The 21100-nt window shown below is 39.7% G+C and overlaps 2 protein-coding genes across 4 annotated transcripts in view; one reads left to right on the top strand and one right to left on the bottom strand.

Annotated features, from left to right (window-relative positions):
* plcb1l (phospholipase C beta 1-like) overlaps positions 1-21100 on the top strand; it is a 73718-nt gene that overhangs the window by 14916 nt on the left and 37702 nt on the right. For both annotated transcript variants that reach the window (XR_010894986.1, XM_067384602.1), the window contains exon 3: positions 7323-7391. Coding sequence is in view for 1 of the 2 variants with exons in the window: in XM_067384602.1 (XP_067240703.1) it covers positions 7323-7391 (69 nt within the window). In the remaining variant the exon portion in view is untranslated. The remainder of the gene's footprint in view (positions 1-7322; positions 7392-21100) is intronic.
* LOC137019296 (uncharacterized) lies at positions 16963-20186 on the bottom strand. 2 transcript variants are annotated; one of them, XR_010894987.1, is made up of 2 exons: positions 19327-20186; positions 16963-18891 (listed from the first exon to the last, which is right to left on the bottom strand). XR_010894987.1 is itself a non-coding variant. In XM_067384603.1 (2 exons), the coding sequence occupies exon 2, from the start codon at positions 18935-18937 to the stop codon at positions 17861-17863; it is 1077 nt and encodes a 358-aa protein (XP_067240704.1). In that variant the 5' UTR covers positions 18938-19222; positions 19327-20186; the 3' UTR covers positions 16963-17860. The 2 variants fall into 2 exon arrangements, 1 of the variants encoding a protein (XP_067240704.1); XM_067384603.1 differs by having other exon boundaries at positions 16963-19222.

The following is a 21100-nucleotide window of genomic DNA, read 5'->3' as shown; positions in this document are numbered from 1 at the left end:
TGCTTTGGGGCCAGCCGCTGACACACGGGCCCGTCAAACTTAAAATACTGGCCCCCTGCGTCATTGTTCCTCGAGAGAGAGAGAAAAGAAAAAGAACCCAAAGCTGCTGCCATGAAATCTGTTACTAAAGTAGTAAACAAACAGAATGAGCAATAATGGAAGGTGAAAGAAGATTTGGCTTCCATGTCTTTGTCCCTGTTGTGACAGCCGAACTTCTCCAATGATGCTTGAAACAACCGATCTGCAAACGACGCTGCTGTGAAGAGTTTGTTTTCAAGCATAATGCCATCAGCAGTTTCTATTTATCAACTGACTTCTAGTAACTTACGTTACCAACTCCCTTGGTAGCATTTTCTCAGCTTTTAAGGTAGTTTGCAGAAAGGCTGTTCTAAGGTTTGTAAACACCTCCAGAACTGAGAATGATAAGATCATTTTATTCTTTTATTCAAATACTGAAAGATTGTCCTGTTGAGAAGTTACCCTTCCCCTTGGTTCTTCATATTGTGTGTTTTGTATTAGTTGTGTTTGAGACCCTCAATCATGTGACAATCATGTGATCAATCCTGATCTCCTCGTCATACACTGCCACTGTTGGGAAGAGCTCGGATGTGCAAAATATGCTGGATCTGAGGGATTTTTCATGAACAACTGTCACAGCAAAATGAAGTTGAATCTGTAGTCTTAATAAAGGATGCACTAATAGTGTCTGAGTCTGTCTCTCTGTGTTGTGACTGAGAGAACATGATATTGTGATTCACAGGGTTATTTTGAAGCTGAACTGTGGGTAACCGGGCTGCTTGTCATACCGCACAGGACTAATATAGACCCTGGGTCAGTTGTGTCTGGCCGTACTGACCAAAGCTCTGACTTCCACAGCGACATGACGGGTTAAGCGGTTGTGTTCGTTAGCATTAACATTGCTTCCGCTGGCGTAACGAGAACAGAGTTTTAAATAGATGGGGACTGACCTTGATACGGCAGGTAATGATGTGTTGCTTCGACAGCATGTGTAGCTGCTGCTGACTGTACGAGTCTGTCGTTCTTTCCCGACGACGAGTGGAGGATCGTTCAGCGCTGCTGCTCGTCTCTCTGTTCTTTCAGTCACGCCGGTCCATGTTTCTAATGAAGTGCCACTGTTAATTCTCCTAGTGTGTCATTCCTGAAAACTAAGAGCAACAAATACGGCAGAACAGAAAGATCATTACCTTGAACGACCCTGAGCGCTGCTCACTTTAAGCTGTAGAAACGGTGCAATGGTGCCACCGCCGGTCCGAGCCGGAGTCCAGTCCACTGTTTGACGACCCCTGTCCTTGGGTAAACACAGGCTGTGTGATTATAAGGAATGATTTCCTCAAAATGTACGTCAGGATGCAGGTTTATGGGACTTTATTTAAACTGAACGCATAAACATTCTGTATTGCTCACTTTCTAGCAGTGTTAATTTTGACAGCAAATTTTGATTTAGTTTAAGTCATAGTTTTTTGACTAAAATGCCATTTAGTTTTAGTCATATTTTAGTCATTGGAAATTGTTTTCGTTTTATTCTAGTTTTGGTCGACTAAATATCATAAGATTTTTAGTCGACTAAATCAACAGTAGATTTAAAATCTAATTTAGTTAAATTGTATTGCATTAAGTAAGCATATCTCTGACAATACACAGATCCAATACACTGATATACATCTGATATTCTCCAAACTGTTTCTGTTCACTTAAGACAACCAACTGTACTTTACTCGCCATAGCTAGTTAAAAGTTTTAGTAATATTTGGTGTTTATGTTTTTTTGTTTTGGCTTTTAAATGTCTATATATATATATATATTTTTTTTTTTTTACATGAGGTTAAGCTAAAGCTTGGAAACTAGATGAAAGAAAATAAGTTTACATTTTTATATATAGGCTATATTTTTTTAATTTCAGTTAATGTTTATTTCAAGTAATGAAGATTTTTTTATGGTTTAAGTTAACTATAATAACCCTTATACTTGTAAAATATATTGAATAATGTGTCAAATAATGTTCTTAGTCTTTCCTTGCTATGACAGAAGATACCGTAGGTTACTGTGAATTAATAGAAATTAAATTAAATACAGTTTATTATGTAAACAAAATGACAATAATGACCAGGAAAAAATAATAATTCTAAACCATCCAGAAATACACCGTGACTCTTATTCTGAAATGTCTGCAGTCTGCACTGTAGCTGCTCATGAGGGAGATAAATATGCATTCTTTCAACCGTCTAAATCATATTACGATATAAACATTGTGTAGTAAACATTGTCATAATTAATCAACATTAGCTCATAAGCAATCGCTTAGCATATATGTGTGCTATTAATTAATTGCGAAGCAGTCTGAAGTGCTGCTGACGAGCCTGTAGAGGGCGCAACAGCGCCGCCTTACCCGCGGTTAGATCAGCACGTTACACTTCAAATGTGCGCATCTTCCACATAGGACAGCATTCCTGACTGGGTATCTTTCTAAATCATCCCTCTCTATCATTTTCGTCTCGTTTTTATCCATTGACGAAAATTACAGTAGATTTTAGTTATAGTTTAATCATTCAAAACCCATTTTTATTTAGTCATCGTCTCGTTTTCGTCCGTGAAAAAATGTTGTTGACGAAAATTATGTGCCATGGGTTGCTGATGTTATGATGTTCAAACCCAAACCAGTGCTGTTTTCAATTGTAGTTTAGTTTTATAGTTTTATATTTTGAATTAGCTTTTATTTTCATATTTTTAGTTTTCATGTTCATTTTAGTTTAATTTTTTGTAATTTCATTATGTATTTTTGTGATTTTATTATTTTTTTAATATTACTATTTAGGTTGAATTTATTTTTATTTCTGTTTTAGTTTTCATTTATTTCCAGTTAATAATTCTAGTGCTTCAACTGGAACTTATTTCAGTTTATTACCAAGACAACATTTCAAACTTAATCATTTTTATTTTATTTTAGCTATATTTCAATAAACATAAATGTACTTAATAGTTTTAGTTAATAATAATAATAACCCTGACCCAGACGTCCTGTGTTCACGAGGCCTTTCTGCGTTTGTCTGTTATGAATAAACAGTTTTCAGAAACAGTTGCAAAACCACATAAATGTGTTTCTCTCTGCCTGGTCTCATCCGACTGATCTCTACTGCACATGAGAGGGATCGGCAGCTTTAGGGAATCTCCCGTAATCCGTCTGCACAGGTTTATATCAGAAGTTCAAGGGTCCACAGAGGGAGTGACTGGATTTGACAACATCTGGTTGGTTTTGACAGACATTCAGGAAGGTTTTCCTCTGAAACACATTGAAATAAATGAGATGAACAGATTCCCCTCTGTTGTGTCGGATTTACCCAAATGTCACCTAAACATAAGATTGTCGATAAAACGATCTCTTCCTCTCGGAGTAGTCAGTGTAATATGTAACTATGCTGAGAGTGAAAGATCTGGTTACATATTACACAAAACCACATGTGCTTATATGCAAATGAGAAAGGCAATTTTGTGTACTTTCCCATGATGGTGCAGCTTTATAGACCTGCCAAGGTGGAAACAGATCCAGAATGACTGAGAATAAGAGGGTTAGTGATGATTAATGTTACTTTACAGAGCAAAACATCCCCTAACATGCAGAAGAACAGGCACTGAGTTGCTCATTTTTGTGTGTTATTGAAAGAATTATTAAAGAACAGGGAAAATGGAGGGAGGTGTATGGGTGCATAATACAATCAAAAAAAAAACTGCCCTTGTATTGGTTTCAAAGGTACCGTAGCCACATTGCCATTCTTATCAATAGATAATGGGCGGCTGTAGAGCTAAATGTATTTGAACTCATGTGGCCCTGCTGTGTGACTCGGCAAAGGTGGAGATGATTGTTCGCTCGCTCTCTCTGTGATTGGACGCTCTCGGTCCTCGGCGGTGCGACTGGCAGCTTCACACAGCGCTGGGTCTTTTTTAAACACACTTCAAAGCAGAACCTTTGTGCTGAGACTGGAAATGCTAACCTTTGACTCGAAACACCTCCCACTGCAAACACAGAGTGCTAAATTGATTGATTGAGAGAGAGACCCTTCACATTAAACCCAATTAATCACAAGGAAGGTGATTATATCCAGGGAGGAGGAGTTTTAATGGCTTCTCATTTCACGATGAGACACTACAGACAGCTAACAGAAACATTCCCACAACTTTCCAAAACACTGTAAAGTTTACGTAAATGTTCGAAAAAAATGTTCTTTAGAAATGTTTTTGGAACATTCTTATAACATTATATACATTCTCATAATGTTGTGCGAAAACGTTCCTAGAACAATGCCATATAGTTGCATTATAGCAACGTTAATTGAAAGTTAATTCAAAGTTATCTTTCCCAAAACGTTAGCACAGAAACGTTATTTATACATTGTTCATGGAACGTATATGTACACTAAGCAATCAGGACTTTGAACTTCCCCATCTGTACCTGAACTTCATCTGAACTAAATTCTCTCAGTGTCTTTCTGTTACTCACAAGCTAACATCCAGAGTCTGCAGAAACTCGTACACTCGCAGGTCTCTCTTCAGCCTGAAGCATCAGTATTCTGTACAATGACAGTGTTTGAAACTCCGTATGAAACAGTTCATTTATACAGAACACAAGCTTGTGGTGTTTTCTTTTTCTGTTGTGTTGTCAGATCTGACTTGTGTGTTTGAGTTTGTGTTTGTGTTTTTGGTTAGGGTTAGAAAACAAAAATAACGACTTTATTCAACAATCTCTTCTGTGTCATTCTCATACGTTGTTTACGTCCAGCGCTTTCAGGTTCTACATCAGAACGCCGACTCATTATTGGCCGGCTCCTGCGTCAGCTGATCACACATGCATTGTGCTGATCACGTGATCAGCTTTAGCCAATACTGAGCCGGCGTTCGGACATAAACAACGCCTTCAGTTGTTATTTTTGTTTTGTTTTTGCGCACAAAAAGTATTCTCGTCTCTTCATAACATTAAAGTTAAACCACTGCAGTCACATGACTGTTTTACATTTACATTTAGTCATTTAGCAGATGCTTTTCTCCAAAGCAACTTACAAATGAGAACAGTAGAAGCAATCAAATCAACATGAGAACAGTATGTAAGTGCTGTCAAGTCACAGCTACATCAGTAAAGTGCTTGTAGCAAGGATTGTTTTTTTTTTTAAATGAATTAATACACAAATAGATGGAGAAAGACAATAGAAATCGAAAAAAAGAAAAGTAAGATCAATAAAAAGTAAGTGCTACTATTACTGGGTCAAGTGTTGACGAAAAGGAGCAGTTTTTTGAAAATGGCTAAAGACTCATTCCACCAGTCCGGAACAGACCCGGAGAAGGTCCGCGAGAGTGATTGTGTGCCCCTTTGTGTGCAAACGCAAGCTTCTGGAGGGCTCATAAGTCTGAAATAGTGAGTTTAAAAATATCTTCATTTGTGTTCTGAAGGTGAACAAAGGTTCTACAGGTGTGGAACGACATAAGGGTGAGTAATAAATGGCAGAAATTAAATTTTAGGGTGAAGTAACCCTTTAATAACAAAAGAGGAACAGAAATCAACTATTTTCCACGGCTTCTAAATGCCACTTTTCATCAGTCCAGCTGTGCTGAATGTTTCTTTCAGCTGTGAGCAGAAGAAGCAGAAGAGGACAGGCCGTGTGTCATTGGTGTCCTGTAGAGCATCACTCGCACTCCTTTATGAAACACAGACTTTATTTAAACGTTTGTCTCACTCTTTTAAACACTTCTCAGAGACACGAGCACAAAAGGTTCTGAACGTGATGCACTTGTTGTTTTAGAGGCCGAGGGTTAGAGTTACAGTGTCATCGTATCGTATGTTGATAGTGTGTGGCCTAGTAAAGCTACTGATCCTTTGTTGCTCCTCAGTACAGTAAACAGCGTCGTGTCCAAGAGCAGAAGACCAAACTGGATCCGTGCCACAGCAGGATAATGCTGTTGATAACCGCTAACTAGAGTTAAAGTTAAATCAGTTATTCTGCCCAAAATGATCATCTGTCATCATTTACTGTCCCTGTCAGTCCAAACTTTATGACTTTATGCAGTTCTGCAGAACACAAAAATATAATGTAGAAGAATCTACAAGCAGCTCTTTCACGTGCAGCAACAGCTCACAGTGACCACGGGTGTCTGACGTAAACTCGAGGCGTCGTTTCCCAGCAGCCTCTCTGTCTCTCTCAGACCTTAAATGTCCTTCAGTAGAGGCGGCTCTGGTTAATGCTGCTTTCAGTCCGGAGGTCTCATTAGGACGCTATCTGAGGTTTTTCCACCCAACAGCCTCTCTTTGTCTCTTACAATAGAGTGCCTCAGGGATGACGCATTTTTGTAGGCAAAACCCGGAAGCGAGTTAGCATTTGAGGACTTCCGGTTCCAACGCCGTCAAGTCTATGGGTTTTTTGAATGGGTTTTTGCTAAATCGCCTGTAATAAGGTCTGTGGTTAACAAAGCCTCTAAATACTTTCACGTTTTGATCTATGACATAAAACACACCAGTTATAACCTGCTTGTGATTTTTAAACTTTTACTGTGTCTTAAAATCGGCGGTTGCTAACAAATTGCTAAAAGGGACTACTTCCTTTGGCGGGGACTTTAGACATCATCATTAAAAACGGCACATTTGGACAGCATTTCTCATGAAAAAGTGGATAAGTATTCATAACAGCGCAGATCATAATCAGTGAGCATGTTTTTAAATAGAGTTGTTTTCTAAATACAGTTTGAGGACGCTTGCTGGTGACGACGTTGATCCGCGACCATGGTGTGCTGTAGTCCGTTTATAGCCTACTGTTAGCCTTTTATATCTGACCACTTTATTTAGGCTTCAAAATCTATAAATGTTGTGTTAACTTGTAAAGATTATCTTGATAAACAAAACGTGTAAGTGTCATAACCCTTTGTTAAACACAGAGCTTATTTTCTGCTCTTTTCCTAATGCATAGGCTTTCAACCGAGGGAACCCGTGTGCCGCTAACTTCCGGGTTAGCCTACAAAAACACGTCACACAGACCGTTTAAGACTTCTGTAAATGAGCTCTGTTATGATTGGCTGACCAGTGTTTCTCCAGTGCTGTGCTGTGAACCACTGCGCTTGACCTCTGACCCTTGCGCTGTCACTACTGAAGTTTTAAGACACAGTCTTTTATTTGAAAAGAGCAAGAAGCAACCTGTTTTCCATCATATGTCATGGTTACATGTTTATTTTGTTTTATTACTTTATTGTCTTTTATGATTGTGCTGTGGGTGCAAGTCTAAACCTGCTGTTCTCGTAATACTCATAAATCTCTTTTGTGATTGCAGGACACCGAGCTGTTAGACGTCTCCCTCATCAAAGATACCAGAAATGGGAGATTTGCCAAGATGCCAAAGGTAATACAGCATTTAAATGTGTTCCTGCGTCAATCATTAGTTCTCCCGTGCAGAGCGGAGCTGACTTCATGTTTGTACGATATGAAAATGAACAGACGTTATTGTCTCTTCATTCCTGGCACAAATACTCTATGATTATAAATGTAGATATGTCCAGAGAGGAATATGCTGAGAAGAAGCAAAGCTGCTCTGCGCCGGATATGCCAGTAAGATTTCCACAAATAGCTTAATAAATCTGGTGTTCATGTACTGTATATGAGTGTATGAAACACAGAAAACACTTTTCCTTTACAATCTAATGGCTTTCAAATAGTTTTCCTGTTAGAAACATAATGCATTTGACGATCAACAGTATATAGTTGCGGTCAAGGCTTTTAGAAAGACAGAAAGAGCCGATGGTTTCCTGTTTCCAGCATTCATTAGTGCTGATGTGAGAATAGTGTCATTGTAGAGAGCAGCGGTCTGAGACCGGTCATGATAAAGAGCATCACAAGAGCTGCTGAACGGATGTGAGCGAGCTAGACGAGCGTCGACACGTCCGATTGATGCTTACAGAGCAGCGGTGGCACAGGAAAATACAGTTTCCCATGTCATGATCGTGGCCTTACAGCAGGGTCAAAGATTGATGGCTAGAGAGAGAGAGAGAGAGAAACGTGTATTTCACATCATCTGAATGAAAGCATTTAGTTGAAGACACATACAGTTTCTATGAACACATTTATAAAGATCAATGAGCTTTAGATGCTTCGATTTGCAACACTCACAGGGGATTCAAATGTTTCAAATGCTGATGCTCTCTTCCAAACGCCTGTAAAATCACCCTTCAGCCACAGGCTCAGGCTTATTTCAGTGTATGTGAGCAGGTTTGATCTAATGTTTTGGGCTTTAGCATGTTGTCCGTTCACATCATGACACACAGGGCCCTATCTTAACGATCAAAGCACATGACCTGAAGCGCACGGCGCAGATGCACTTAGGGCCTGTCCGAATCCACTTTTGCTAGTTTAAGGACGGGAAAAATGGTCGCGCGTGGCGCATGGTCTACAAGGATTGTCCCTTTTCTCTTAATGCGTCATGGGTGTGTTTTGGGTGTATCATGCAATAATCAGAGTCTCATCTCCCACTTCCTTTAAAAGCCAGTTGCCATAGACGCATGTTACTAACGCACTCTTTAGATAACAAAAAATAAATAAGTACTGCACCATTGACTGTAGACCAGGATTCAGCTGGTCAGTGGTGCAGTCTGTTTCCTCATGAAGTCACCAGACCAACTTTTAGGTTGTCAGGGGAAACCAGATGTCCTGTGCAGCAGATTGGCCAGGTAACGTAGGTTAATTAGCATATGCCCTCCCTCTTGTATGTCACACTGATTTGATTGAGCTCTTTGTCCTTATCAGAAAACAGCAGCTGTGGCTTAATCATCCAAATATGTGTCGGGAAAACACAACAGGAGAGAAATTATTTTCTAATTTAGTTGTGTGTGTGTGTGTGTGTGTGTGTGTGTGTATGTGTGTGTGTGTGTGTGTTTTTGTGACATATCAGGACACAAATGTGTATAATGACATGGGTATGACATTGGTATTACAAGAAGAGGTGTCTTATGAGGACATTACTCCATGTCCCCACTTTTCAAAAGGCTTATAAATCACACAGAATGAGTTTTTGTGAGAAAGTAAAAGTGTCCTGTGATGGTTAGGTTTAGGGGTAGTGGGAGAGAAAATACGGTTTGTACAGTATAAAAACCATTATGCCTATGGAATGTCCTGTCAATTCACAAAAACAAACATGTGTGTGTGCACAATACCTGAACCACATTTCCAATTTCATTATGGGGACCAAAAACATTTAGAAAGTTAGATTAGAAGCTAGAGCAATGTAAACCATGTTTTGCTGGTAAACAGCACATTTCAAACTCAAGGTCTCTAAGGTCTCGATCTCACAGTCTTCACCACTGATTTAATGTTGTGTTGAACACAAGCTTCACGTTGTGATGAATAGAGCTCCTGCTCAAGGATGAAGCCCATGGAACAAAAGTGGAATAATTTACAATCAAATATTTTAGTCATCGATACAGCAAGATTGACTGTAAGCAGATCTCAGTAATCAGGGACGCAACTGAGAGGAACTGACAGCAGGTTTCCATAATTGTAAGAATTGTTTTTTATGAATGCTCAGAACGGCTCGATCTACTGACGGACTGATGCATGCGCGCAACTCATTTTCTCCAGGCAGCCAATCAATTTAATTGCACTTAATCTGTTGCGGACCGAAGGCTCAGAGTCCAGCTCTGTCGTATCTGGTTCTCACAGTCAGACGACCTGCCTGACAAAACCCTTTATCCAGCAGCGGATCTGCCCGCATTCCTCTCTATACAGTAGGACCTTGTTCGGGTTTGTTCATTAGATTCCCTAAAGCCCTGTTCGAATTACACTCGCCCGTGATGGTGAAACCGTAGAAGGCTCGATCCACTGAAGGAGGAAGTCTGGGTAATTGTGACGGCCACACCTGGTCTTCCGCACCTTCTCTCAGCGGGTGGGCTGGTGTTTCTCTGAGTCTGCTTGTTTTGAAGGGATAATCAAGCTGAATGCTTGCAGGTCCAAATGAGTCGGTGATGGATGTTTCATTCAAAGTTCTCAGATGTTGATGACGAGAGCTCAAACAAAGAAAAGAGCAGTTTCTCTTGTCATGTTGGCTAACTTTCTTGTGCTAATTTCTCTAAAGTTTATGGATTTAATGTAGTTTCACTGTAGAAACTAGTCGACTCAGTTGACCTGAATCAGCACAGTTCTCACTGACTCTCAATATGAAAAGCCCTTTGGGACTTTGATTCATGCCCTGCTGCATTAACTGCGGCTCTTTGATCGATACACTCAACATGTTTGCATTTCAAAACCAGATTTAAAGCTTGAACACTCAGACTTCTTGTATGCACGTTTGCTCAGAAGCACGTGTAACTTCTACAAACTATTTAGAAAGTCCAGAAACTTGAATGTTTGCATGAAAATGATTTTTGTGCAGGAATGGGCTCCGCTGGAGCGCATGAGGTGCAGTTTATGAAGCGTGAGGATGAGGATGAGACTAGTGACATGCAGCTGGTTGTTCTAGAAAGGGAAGAGAAGGGGTTAATGAGTTTGCTGAAGCGCTTTAAGAAGCCGAAGGCTAAAGTAGGCACTTTATTTTCATTTCAGTTATTTTATCTTTGTTCTTAAAAATAAGAATAATATGAAAATGGAAAATAATAGCACTATACAGTATAAGATACAAATTAAATAAGCAGTAGCATTCAAGTAAGATTGAATAATTATTCAAAATCAGTCTTTTGTTCTTTGATTAACTTTGATTAAAATGACCATTTGTCTGACAGAAAATTGATACGTCCCATTTTTAACAGCAAATCAGTTCCAAACCATGAATATTATGCTGAATGCCAATTCATGACACTCAGTAAGTGCACGGCGCAGCCTTCGCGTGAAAATCCTCTGATAAATGACAAGGGTTTGTGTTTCCACTGAGGTTATTTTGTGTGATATTATTGCTTGAATAAATCAATGCACATGTACATTTAAGATAGCAACTGTTTTGTGTAACTTCTCAATACACCTTTTGTTTGCATTGGCTGTTGGGCAAAAGGCAGTAAATGTTGCGATTGCATGATGTAATAGTGCAGTAATGTCAGGGCTGCAAGCTACTGCAACCATAGCTACCATGCTAAGCTTTAATTCTAAAGGCCTGGCCATCGTTAGACAGTTTTACTGCAGATTCCCGGCTTTTCACGGCCTCTTTCATTCTAGGTCCCTTTCTAACACAAAGCACAGCGGGAGGCGCGCCACATCAGACCATTGCCTGGGCACCAAACCAACACCAACCAACCTTCACGTCCGGCAAGAGTTGCCTCCTGGTTGCTAGCAGTGATTTTGTGTTTCTGTCTTTGGCAGATTGTTGTTTTCTTTGAAAATGCAGCAGCGGAACAGAGCCTTGTTTGTTAGTGTCCGATGAAGCTGCGCAAATGCACTGAGACTGTCGCTTCCTGGTCTGCAAACCTTACGGAACTTAAAGCACATGAAAAATGTCCTACTTTGTTGACGCGCACAGACACGTGCCACAGAAATATGACAGTGATGCAGTATTCCAGGTCTGTTTTAGGGACGTACTCTAGTCCTGTCAATGTCCAGTGCTGTTCTGGAAGTATGACTCTGCTCCTCTTCTTTATGTCTTCATGTTTTATGAGATGCAGTGATTTTACTGCGGATTAGATGCGTGAAGCACGACACAAATAAAATATTCTTCTGCCAGTAATTGTAGTCCATAAGCTCGTAGACTCTGGACAGCACTGAAAATGTCAATGAGTAGATCATCTAGAATAATTTAGAGTTAGTATAGAATTGTGCGTTCACACACGTGTGTTTATCTACATTTCAGCAGCTGTTGTGCTGTGTTTCAGCAGCTTTCTTCAGGACTGTTCCTGAACTGTATAAAGATCGCCTTTCCTCAAGTTTTTCCACTTTGTCCTCTGAAATGAATCTCCCAGCTGCTCATTTATTTCATTACTTTCAGGTTCGGCACTGTGCTTCGTCTCTCTTCCCTTCCCATCCTTCACTTCCTAATACTCAACTTTGGGAAGAGCTGCTGTCTCTTAAGCCCAACAAGAAATCTGTTATATCAATAATATATAAACAATTAATGGATTTAGACACCTATTCAATAACTAAAATTCAGAGGTCTTGGGAACAGGAGCTAGAAATAACTTTTTCAGATCAGCAATGGGAAAAGGCATTATCATGTATTCGCTCCAGTACATCCTGTGCAAGGTTGCGACTAATTCAGTTTAAGGTATTATACAGGGTTCATTATTCAAGGTCTCGTTTATCCGAAATGTATCCACAGATAACCGATCAATGTGAGCGGTGTCATGGTACCCCATGTAATCTTGGTCACATGTTTTTCTCCTGCCCTAAACTTCACAACTTCTGGAGCCAGTATTCCACAATTCTCTCCAAAGTTCTTAGAATTCAGGTTCAAATAGATCCCTTCTTAACTGTATTTGGACTTCCGGTTAACTCTGTGCTAACTGACCCTGCTCAAGCTGATATATTGGGATTTACTTCACTTGTGGCTAGACGGTGCATTTTACTTCTCTGGAAAGCCTCTAAAGTACCCTCAATTTCTGTGTGGCTCCAGAATGTGATGTCATTGCTTAAATTGGAAAAGATAAAGTTTTCATCCAGGGGTAATTCTGAAAAATTTCACCATAAATGGGGCTCTTTCATGGATTATTTTAGATCGCTACAAACTCTACCATGTGATTGATTCTGCCCCCCCTCCCCCTTTCTGTCTTTTTTTGTTTGTTTGTTTGTTTGTTTGTTTGTTTGTTTGTTTTTACTGTTTTAGTGTGATTAAAAAATTTTTTTAAGGAGAATACCTGTAAACTGTTTGTACATGACTGCTTGTGATACTTCCTCAATAAAAAGATTTAAAAAAAAAAGGACTGTCCCTGAACACGTCTTGCTTGGTAAAAGCACAGTCTGCGTTAGTGGTTTCTGGGTCTCCTGGACCATGCATTGTCCTGGGCCCGTCAGGGAACTGGAATTGGCCTAACCGTCCCCCGTTACGGGGCCTCTGCTGAAGTCTGAAGACGCAATCCATTACATTCCCCTCGATGGTCAGAGCCGGTGGCTCAACAGATTGTCTCTGCCACCTCTGCTTTCTGGTCTGCACTCCACTAAAGCCAATGTCAGTGATGTCAGTGTGTTGTGGTTGTTATTCCAGACAGCGTTTATCAGAGGGACATCTTCTTGTGAACACTGAGCTGTTTTAAGTGTCGTCGCTCAATGATTTCACCCACAGCATTATGTGATTATCTCAGGGCACTTAACATTTTGTCAAGGTAGATTTGGAGATGTGAAGATGAAAAAGTATCAAGTTTGTGACATTGTTTGTGGCTGTGCTCTTAGCATTAAGGTTTTTTGAGAACTTGTTTATGGACATATAGTCGCTGAGCTCTCAGAACTTCGCTTCAACTTTATAAAGAGCTTTCTCTAAAAGACTGCTTCAAAGCAAACAGCTGCATCATTATCTGGTGCGGGAAATGTTACAGAAACATCTTAACTCAAAAACTGCAGTCTTATCTGCTTAGTAAACATCTCCAGAACATCGAACCGTTCATGTTAAATTCATGTTTCTCCAGCAGTTGGAACTGAACACAAATGTTGTTCTGGAATCAGCAGACAGCTAGAAACAAAGTATATATTTACTCTGATAACAAACCCTTCTGTCTCTTTATCTCAGACAGTAAATGTGATTTATGCTGCCGTAATGGAGCGCTGTGTTGTGATAAATGTCCAGTCCTCGCGTGTGTTTCCGTGCCTGTTTCCTGTTTTAGTGCGTTGATGGTAAGTGCTGTATAAACTTCAGCTGTGTCCAGAATCATTCATAACTGTGGATTGGTCAAGAGTCTGCGACACATCTCGCACTCTTGTGAGGACAAGCAGTCGACTGCTGTCAGTAACACCTTCCCATGATGTTCACATACAGTAGTATATATGAAAGCGCTATATAAATGCCTCATTCATTCATTCATACCTGCCATCAGCTGCTCTCAGCCTTACTGTAAAATGGCTGAACTCACATTATTGAGACGCTTTCCATAAATTATTCATCAAATACCTATAATTATATATTAATGGTGTTCTGCCAGTCTGTAAAATCAGTGCGATAAACTGTCAACCATATTTTTATTGCAATAAGAAGACCACATTTTTTTAAGAATGTATCACAGTGAAGTCAAGTCAAGTCAAGTCAAATTTATTTATATAGCGCTTTTACAATTGGTAATTGTTTCAAAGCAGCTTTACATATTAGAAGCACAGAAAAAAAGGGAAGTGGTTAAAACTGTACAAACAAGCGTGGTAATATGTAACATATACAAGATGGTGCTACATTAAGCCAATGTCGGCTGACTTCCAGGGGTGGAAAAAACCCCCTAGGAGAAAAACCCAGCGTGCTAGCACTGGGAAAAAAGTCCTAGGAGGGAAAAAACCCCTTGGAAGATATATATATGTAAATGTATATGGAGATCAAAATCTGAATTGTACATTTTTATTATAGAGATTAAAAATCGATTATATATAAATATATGCAAGCGGATACGGGGATCCTGGGCTACGTTGTAGTCAGGTCCAGACGCAGGTTCTCCATCTGACCTGGATACGGCCTGGATCCAGCACCCGGCAAACCTCAGGATAAGCAGAGAGACAGATATTAGCGTAGATGCCATTCTTGTTCTGATGTACAGGTATATCTAGTGTTATAGGAAATGTTCTCGGTTCCGGCCGACCTAATTATTGCAGCGTAACAATCCTTTAACGGATTTGAAAAATGTTAATGTATTGATGATGTGTTATGTGTATGCAAGAGCAAAGAGATGTGTTTTTAGTCTAGATTTAAACTGACAGAGTGTGTCTGCTTCCCGAACAATGCTAGGAAGATTGTTCCAGAGTTTAGGTGCTAAATAGGAAAATGATCTGCCGCCTTCAGTTGATTTTGATATTCTGGGTATTATCAACTGGCCTAAATTCTGAGATCGCAATAAACGTGAAGGACTATAATGCATTAAGAGCTCACTTAGGTACTGGGGAGCTAAACCATTTAGAGCTTTATAAGTAAGTAGCAAGATTTTAAAATCTATACGATGTTTAATAGGGAGCCAATGTAATGTTGACAGAACTGGGCTAATATGGTCATACTTTCTGGTTCTAGTAAGAACTCTAGCTGCCGCATTTTGAACCAACTGTAGTTTGTTTAAAAGCCGAGCAGAACAACCACCCAGTAGAGCGTTACAATAATCTAGTCTTGAGGTCATGAATGCATGAACCAACTGTTCCGCATTTGTCATTGAGAGCATATGTCGTAATTTAGATATATTTTTTAGATGGAAGAAGGCGGTTTTACAGATACTAGAAACATGACTTTCAAATGAAAGATTGGTATCAAAGAGCACACCCAGGTTCCTAACTGAGGACGAAGGTTTAATGGAGCACCCGTCAAGTGTTAGAGAGTATTCAAGGTTTTTTCGTGAGGAAGTTTTTGGTCCAAAGATTAGGAAATCAGTTTTTTCTGAATTTAATAATAAGAAATTTCTTGTCATCCAGTTTTTAATGTCAGCTATGCATTCTGTTAGTTTTGTGAATTTGTAGGTTTCGTCAGGGCGCGAGGAAATATAGAGCTGAGTATCGTCAGCGTAGCAGTGAAAACTAACACCATGCTTCCTAATTATCTCTCCTAAGGGCAGCATGTACAGAGTGAAAAGCAACGGTCCTAATACTGAGCCTTGTGGTACCCCATATTTAACCTGTGATCGATACGACATCTCTTCATTAACTACCACAGACTGATAACGGTCAGATAAGTATGATTTGAACCATGCCAAAGCAATTCCACTAATGCCAATATAGTTTTCAAGTCTTTTTAAAAGAATGTTATGATCGATAGTGTCAAAAGCAGCACTGAGATCTAATAACACTAATAGAGAAATACAGCCACGATCGGATGATAGGAGTAGATCGTTTGTAACTCTAACGAGAGCAGTCTCAGTACTATGGTATGGTCTAAATCCTGACTGGAAATCCTCACAGATTCCATTTCTTTCTAAAAAGGAACACAGTTGTGTTGAAACTGCCTTTTCTAGTATCTTTGACAGAAAAGGTAGATTCGAGATTGGCCTGTAATTTACTATATCTCTCGGATCTAGTTGAGGTTTTTTAATAAGAGGTTTGATAATAGCCTGCTTAAAGGTTTTTGGCACGTGTCCTAGTGTTAAAGATGAATTAATTATATCAAGAAGTGGACCTACGACCTCTGGAAGCATTTCTTTCAGTAGTTTAGTCGGCATTGGGTCTAACATACATGTCGTTGATTTTGATGATTTGATAAGTTTAGATAATTCTTCCTCTCCTATAGCGGCGAATGATTCTAGTTTTACCTCAGGGACACTACAGTGCACTGTCTGAAGAGAAACTGTAGACGGTTGCATGTTTATAATTTTCTCTCTAATATTATCAATCTTGCAAGTAAAGAAGTTCATAAAGTCATTACTGCTGTGCTCTATGGAAACGTCAGCAGTTGAATCTCTGTTTCTAGTTAATTTAGCCACTGTGTCAAATAAATACCTAGGATTATGTTTGTTTTCTATTAAGAGATTTGAAAAATAAGTAGATCTAGCATTTCTTATGGCTGTTCTGTACTCAATCATTTTTTCTTTCCACGAAAGGCGAAAAACTTCTAGTTTTGTTTTCTTCCAACTACGTTCAGCTTTTCTAACAGCTCGTTTTAGAGCCCGAGTGTGCTCATCATACCACGGCGTTGGATTAGTTTCCTTAATCTTCTTTAGACGTAAAGGAGCGACCGCATCCTAATGTGCTGGAAAAGAGAGAGCCAATAGTTTCTGTTGCAGCATCGAGTTCTTCTATGTTGTCAGGTATACTAAGGCGATGAAACTGCTCGGGGAGATTATTTATAAAGCAATCTTTAGTGGCAGACGTGATTTTTCTACAATATTTATGGCTGGGTGGTGGTTTTGTAGCCTTGGCTAATTGTATTATACACGAGACTAAATAATGATCTGATATATCATCGCTCTGCTGTAGAATTTCAACAGCATCAATATCTATTCCATGCGACAGTATTAGATCTAGGGTATGATTACGACAATGAGTGGGTCCTGACACGTGTTGTTTAACTCCAATAGAGTTTAAAATATCTGCAAATGCCAATCCAAATGCGTCTTTATTATTATCTACATGGATATTAAAATCACCAACAACAAGGACTTTATCCGCAGCCAGTACTAACTCTGATAGAAACTCAGCAAATTCTTTGATAAAGTCAGTATGGTGCCCTGGTGGCCTGTATACAGTAGCCAGCACAAATGTCAACTTACATAATGTTACATAAAGCACCATCACTTCAAAGGAATTATATTTGAAATTCTTTTGAATGATTCTGAATATATTACTATAAATTACAGCAACACCTCCCCCTTTGCCTTTCTGTCGAGGATTGTGTCGATAATCATAACCTTGAGGACTAGATTCATTTAAAGTAATGTAATCGTCTGGTTTTAGCCAGGTTTCTGTCAAACACAGCAAGTCTAGTTTATTGTCTGTGATAATTTCATTTACAATAAGTGCTTTTGAAGAAATAGATCTAATATTCAGTAACCCAAGCTTTATCATTTGTTTATCTGATTTATCTTTGATTTTCATTATTTGTACATCAATTAAATTTTTACCCTTAAAAGGTTTTGGAAGTTTTTTGTATTTACTAGTTCGAGGTACAGACACAGTCTCTATGTGATAATATCTAGGTGAAAGTGTTTCTATGTGCTGTGAATTATCTGAGTTATGTGACGTGAGGCGGCTAGCAGACGGTCGGTTTAGCCAGTTTGTCTGCGTCCTGATCTGGGCCCTGGTTTGTCATGTTTCAGCTCTAAGACTATTTGCCAAATTTCTAGAGAGAAGAGCAGCACCATCCCGGGAGGGATGAATACCATCTCTTTTCAACAGATCAGGTCTGCCCCAAAAGCTTTTCCAATTGTCTATGAAACCTATATTATTCTGCGCACACCACTTAGACAGCCAGCCATTGAGTGATGATAACCTGCTAACTATCTCATCACTCCGACGAACAGGAAGAGGGCCAGAACAAATTACTTTTGCTGACATTGAATTTGCGAGTTCACACACCTCTTTAATGTTAATTTTAGTGATCTCCGACTGGCGAAGTCGAACATCATTTGTGCCGACGTGGATAATGATTTTAGAATATTTACGTTTAGCATTAGCCAGCACTTTTAAATTTGCTTTGATGTCAGGTGCTCTGGCCCCCGGCAAACATGTGACTATGGTGGCTGGTGTCTCTATTTTCACGTTCCGTGTAATAGAATCGCCAATTACTAGGGCACTTTCAACAGGATTCTCAGTGGGTGCGTCACTGAGTGGGGAGAACCTGTTTGATGTTCTAATCGGAACGGAAGAGTGGTGTTTGTTCTTGCCATTATGCCGCCTCACAGTCACCCAGTTAGCCTGCTGCGTGGCTTCTACAACCGGAACCGAATGTGTAGTGTTTACTAGGCTAGTCGCATCCAAAGCAGTATCTAAGGCCCTTTCATTCTCACTATCCTCAATTAAAGTTTGGATGCGTGTCTCTAATTCTGAGATTCTCTCTGTCAGCCTGACAATATCCCTGCATTTATCACATGTGTAAGTCTCACTGCTGACAGAAAGAGCTAAGCTGTACATGTTGCATTTACTACACATGATAATCGTCGGACATGACTGACCGTGTGTTTGATGAACGCCGTCCGAAAAACTGCAACGCACACGGGACTCGCTGGCTGGATGTCTCGGTCGCTTGCCGGTGCCTGGGGCGAGGGTGATGTGCGGGACGCTGTACCTCGCGGTGGATCGATGAATGCCGGGCAGCAACGTCTCCACAGCTTCCCGATCTGGCGAGGACAGATCAGAATAACATATATCGGATAAATCCGCCATTCAATCGACAAGGAAGGTAGGTTTAGAGGAAAAAAAGAAAGTAGACGGTAGCTAGCAGGCTATGGCTAACACTAGGTGATTACGCTGGTGGATTGCTAGTAATAAATCGTTCCGTTTAGTAATACTATGCAATAGGTTAAGTAATCAGGTGAAAAATAAGAAAGTTATATTATGCGAATAGGAATAAAGAGAAGGATTTAGGATAATCTCCACGAAGCTCCGAGCGTAGATCAGACAGCTGGCAGGCAGCAGCGTTGAGCAGCGTTGAACCCAAGTGAGTTTATGCTTCAAACGAGACGAAATAACTGTTACTGGGGTCAGAAAAATCTAAATCAAATTATTTTTCTGATCCTATTGGCAGATATGTTCTTTTTTAAGCATAAACTCACTTTATTTCTCAGAAAACAAGACTTGTTATCTTGTCATTTTCCATCTCAAGTGAATGTGCGTTTTCTGCTGTGATTCTGTTCCTGTAAATGTCTTTCTGACTCTCCTCACAGTTACAGCCTCTTACAGAGACTGATCTCACATTATATCAGCTCAGTCCGTTCACATTGTGCTGAATAAGACATTAAGGATTTCACATCAGTTGAGCTCATCATATTGTTGGACTGGATAAGTCAAGGGTCGGCCAGTACAAATGCTTGCTAAAGGTGAATTACAGTTGATTATTTTGAAGAAAGAGGAATATGTGATCAAAGTGAATTTCATTAGTAGGGTTTTTGTTCCTCATTGCTAAGTGTTGAAGTAGAGTGTGTATGTGTGTGTGTGTGTGTGTGTGTGTGTGTGTGTGTGTGTGTGTGTGCTGCGGTCAGGAATGATTCCTCAGATCGTGTGTGTGTTGAGGAGAGTGAGCTGCTGTCAATCAGACGCTGCACCAGAAAACAGCTGAAAAAAGGAGAAACACGAGACAGAAGATACCAAGACTCTTTAACATCATTGCTCCTTTAAAAAGCACTTTGAATACAGAAACTAGTTCCTGTTTTCCTTCATTTCATTGCATTGAAATTCAGTGTTTCACCATCTTTAACTAATCAAACTATAAGTCGTTAAAAGTCCAACAATATAACTGAACCAAAGGTGCTTCAAACGTCTCTCTATTATAGAGACTGGAGTGTGTTCGCCGTAGCTTTGCTTCCACTCTTCAAGCACAGAGCTGTCATTTGTGACGGGCCTCAACCGTACGTGCGGCCCGCTGCTTTCTGCTTAATTAAACAGTTGAATTGAGGATTGGAGCGAGCGGTCATTAAGCGAGTCTGTGGAATCCTCTTGGTCAGTGAAGCGTTGGCTGACAGTCGGCCAGTAAAGAGCTGACCTTTACCGTGGAGCTGCAGGAATGAGCGTGTGCTCTGATGGATGGACAGAGCAGACCACTGACCGTCTCCACCGCCACTTGATCGGTCCTGTCTTACTGCCAGCAACACCTGATTTGATAATGAAGGGCTCTTATATTTGTGTTTGAACACTCTTGGAAGAAAAGTTTCTATATAGAACCATTAAGGGCTCAGGCGCTTCATATATAGAACCTTTTAGGGAGTCCCATCATGGGATCATTTTATAGATTTAGTTTTAATTCATTTTGTTTGGTAGTTTGTAGACATGGTTTGATTATGATTTCACTTTTTTAACTTTAGTTAGTGTGTAATATTGCTGTTTGAGTTCAGTGCAAAGGGAGGTATTTTAAAGATCTGATCTAAAATGGTTGACTGTCCACATTATGTATTTCAAACCAAATATGAATGTAGCTCAAAACGGATTTCATGTGATTTTTTTTTGCCATTCAATATGCTCAAAAATCATATTTAGACTGACAGTCTGATATATGTCAGTCATATAAAGTGCACAGCATAAATGAGTACACCCCCTCTGAACAAATACAAAAGATGTGTTTTCTTTATGATCACTAAAACAATTAATGGAAAGATGGCACAACTAAAATGTATTAAACATATGCATAATAAAAACTGAGAAATATGTGTTATTAATAGCCATAAAATAAGTAAATTAGCCAATTTTGTTTAAATGAACGATTGCAGAAATGAGTACACCCTCTGACTCTTCTTGGCACGGAGTATACAAGTTCATGACAAATCTGTCCTGTTTAACTGCTGGATGATGAGCTCCTGAAATGCCCTGATCTTTAATGGGGAGTGTTGCTCAAAC

Source organism: Chanodichthys erythropterus, chromosome 4, assembly GCF_024489055.1.
Source record: "Chanodichthys erythropterus isolate Z2021 chromosome 4, ASM2448905v1, whole genome shotgun sequence".
Classification (NCBI taxonomy): Eukaryota; Metazoa; Chordata; class Actinopteri; order Cypriniformes; family Xenocyprididae; genus Chanodichthys; species Chanodichthys erythropterus.
The sequence above is the reverse complement of the archived record's forward strand: the minus strand, read 5'-3'. Positions and strand labels throughout refer to the sequence as shown.